General features: G+C 39.6%; 1 protein-coding gene across 1 annotated transcript; it reads left to right on the forward strand.

Moving 5' to 3' along the window:
• Nucleotides 1-923: 923 nt before the first annotated feature.
• On the forward strand, nt 924-2,964 carry LOC101310127 (UPF0483 protein AAEL000016-like). Its single transcript, XM_004299649.1, has 5 exons — nt 924-1,310; nt 1,389-1,487; nt 1,623-1,664; nt 1,778-1,907; nt 2,597-2,964. Exons 1-5 carry the CDS (start codon nt 1,083-1,085, stop codon nt 2,776-2,778), a joined length of 681 nt encoding a protein of 226 aa, XP_004299697.1. The 5' UTR covers nt 924-1,082; the 3' UTR covers nt 2,779-2,964.

The following is a 2,964-nucleotide window of genomic DNA, read 5'->3' on the forward strand; positions in this document are numbered from 1 at the left end:
ATATATATATATATGGGCTAGGGTGTGACACAGCAGGAGTAACCGAGCTCTTTAGCATGTCACAACCAAAGTACTCGAAATGGAAGTACACACTTGAGAAAAGGCATCCCTACTGATGACGGTGACCAAGGTCTGACATCGGACGGTGTCTACCAATCTGTTTGTACATAGGACTATTATCTTGGCATGTATGGTTGTATGGGCCCCTCACATATTTTGCCGTATTCTCTATAGAGATAAAACATGCCCATATCAATCATCTCTTTAAGTAACAAAAGATTGTCCTTATACAGCTAAACCAAGCTAACAAGTTCACAACAAATGATATGTCGAGTGTCGTGTATTGAGCTAAGTAAAATAACACGATTATCTCATTTAGGTACAACCGTACAACACTTCAGCTTTTAAAACATCTTCATCATCAACCCTTGGAGAAACAGATCTCTTATTGAATCTAAGCTGCGACCGATTATATTAGTGCTCAAAGGATGGACCATATCCATACTAAAACGTCTGAACATCTTTTGGATATATGTTGATTGATGGATCTATTTCAAACTGAGACAAACCCATGTTGATTGTACCGTGAAATGGCACTACCGTGCATACAAGAATTCCTGACGAACGAGCAATTTGGCCAACACAACAACACTATCAAATAGGTGCTCAAAGTACCAATTGTCCCTTTCTTTTTGGGAGACTTGTATCAAACTACCAATTGCTCCTTTCTCCCACATAGAAGAGGGGCTGCATTTCCCACGCGGGTCAAAACCTGCGTTCTCCTTTCGTCTTCCCCCCTCTCTGATGTCATCCAATACATCACCCACCCTCCAGTCCAACCCCACACCCATTCTCAGCCGTCGTTTCCGCCACGCGGACAACGCACCCTATTTATTCCCCATCGTTCCCTTCACTCCATTCGCATTTCACGGACTCAAATCCAACACGACGTCGTTTCCTCCAAGCCCCTACTGCCTTTTAAATCCTCCGCCTCCCGCACTAGCGGAACTGACAAGAACACCAACAAGAACCAAAGCCTTGACCTTTCCGAAACGACAAGGAAAACCAACAGCAGCAACAACATGGGAAGCGAGGGTTGTGCCGCTTCGAGGAAACCCAGGTTCCTCTGCCTTCATGGGTTCCGAACCAGCGGCCTGATCCTCAAGACCCAACTCGGTAACAAGTGGCCGGAGTCGGTGCTCCGGCACTTCGACCTCGACTTTCTCGATGCGCCTTTTCCGGCCATTGGAAAATCCGAGGTCGAAGGCATTTTCGATCCTCCTTATTACGAGTGGTTCCAGTTCAACAAGGTCAACTGTGTTTTCCTAAATCTTTGTCGTCTTATAATCTTGTTGGGTTACAAATTTTGATGGTTTTTTTTTTTTCAGGAATTTTCGGAGTACACAAATTTTGACGAGTGTCTTGAATTCATTGAAGATTACATGGTCAAGAATGGACCTTTTGATGGGCTACTTGGTTTTTCCCAGGTTTCTTTTTTTCTACTTTCAGCACTTTTCCTACAAGAAATTGAAAATAACACAATTTGAGAATAATGTTTAGCTTAATTCTTAGTCTTTCTGATGTTAAATTGATTTAACTGGTTGTTCTTGTGAATAATGCAGGGGGCAATACTGTCAGCTGCTCTGCCTGGTCTACAAGCAAAGGTAATTGACAATGACTGAAAGAAAATGACAAGTTCTGAAAACTGTATTGAAGATGACGGTGATATTTTTTTGTTGTTGTTAGTTATATTGATTTGTTCTTTGTTTGATTGTAGGGTTTGGCATTGACCAAAGTACCTAAAATTAAGTTCTTGATAATAATTGGAGGGGCAAAATTCAGGTCGCCTACCGTGGTTGAAAATGCTTATTCCACTCCGATTCAAATTCCGTCTCTTCACTTTTTAGGTAATTTCTGTTTTGTTTGTTTGGTCGAGTTTCAGTAGTAAATTGATGAAACTTAGATCCAAAATCGGCTACATAGTTCGGTAGTATAGACATGTGTCCCTAACTCATTCCTTACCAAATTATAGAGTACAATCAGTACATGTTTGCAATCACACAAGTTATATTTCAAATAAGCAAAACCTATTTTGATGGGAGTGTTGGGCTTTTCTTCATTAGCAGTCACAATTTAGCATGATAATCCTATATTTTCTAGTGAAATGTTTAGCAAGAGAACCTTATTTACTTTGAAATTTTTTAGCATTAGTAGCCTATTTTCTACGGAAATTTTTGCATGAGAATCCTATCTTCTATTGAAATATTTACCATGAGGAACTATGTAATGGCTTATATGCAGCTCTTTTTTTCCTTCTCTTTTTTTTTTTTTTGACTGTATTGGAAACAAACAAGGCTCGTCATCAATACTAACAAATCACAACTCAATACATGTAAAATAAAAAACTCTTCTAAGAAGTCATATGGAACATATAATTTCTCTAATTCTGTACACATGAGACTGAGTCACAGTTGTCAGCACACTGCATATAAAAAGGGGAAATGAGTCCTTTCCCGGAGCCTAATATTGAAATTCTTGGTATACCATACCAGCATTTAAATTTACTGGTTTTGACAAAACTGTCTAAATATTGCAGGAGAGATGGACTTCTTGAAGCAATATGGACTTGAACTGCTGGAAAACTGCGTGGATCCTTCAGTGATTCATCATCCCAAGGGCCACACGATACCAAGACTCGATGAAAAGGGTTTAGAGACCATTATGAGCTTCATTGAGACGATTCAGAAGAAGTTGGACGAGAAGGAGGAGAAACAGTAATCATGTAGCTCTGGTCACACCCATATTTTGGATTCATATTTAGGTGTGTTCCTCAATTTGTGCCCTGTTGGCGCTATTTTAAGCCATATTCTTTTGATGTTGTTGTTCAATGGAAACTAATAAGAAAAATCTGTACGTGCCAAGAAAGTTCCATAGAAAAAGTACATTAATCTGTCATCTGTTTGG

The sequence above is a fragment of the Fragaria vesca genome, linkage group LG5, assembly GCF_000184155.1.
Source record: "Fragaria vesca subsp. vesca linkage group LG5, FraVesHawaii_1.0, whole genome shotgun sequence".
NCBI classification, from domain to species: Eukaryota; Viridiplantae; Streptophyta; class Magnoliopsida; order Rosales; family Rosaceae; genus Fragaria; species Fragaria vesca.

Bases quoted from the DNA above. Each gene is read 5' to 3' on its own strand.
- LOC101310127 (XM_004299649.1), top strand. From the start codon at position 1,083: ATGGGAAGCGAGGGTTGTGCCGCTTCGAGGAAACCCAGGTTCCTCTGC. The intron at 1,311-1,388 runs GTCAACTGTGTT...TTTTTTTTTCAG, and splicing joins AGTGGTTCCAGTTCAACAAG to GAATTTTCGGAGTACACAAA. The intron at 1,665-1,777 runs GTAATTGACAAT...GTTTGATTGTAG, and splicing joins TGCCTGGTCTACAAGCAAAG to GGTTTGGCATTGACCAAAGT.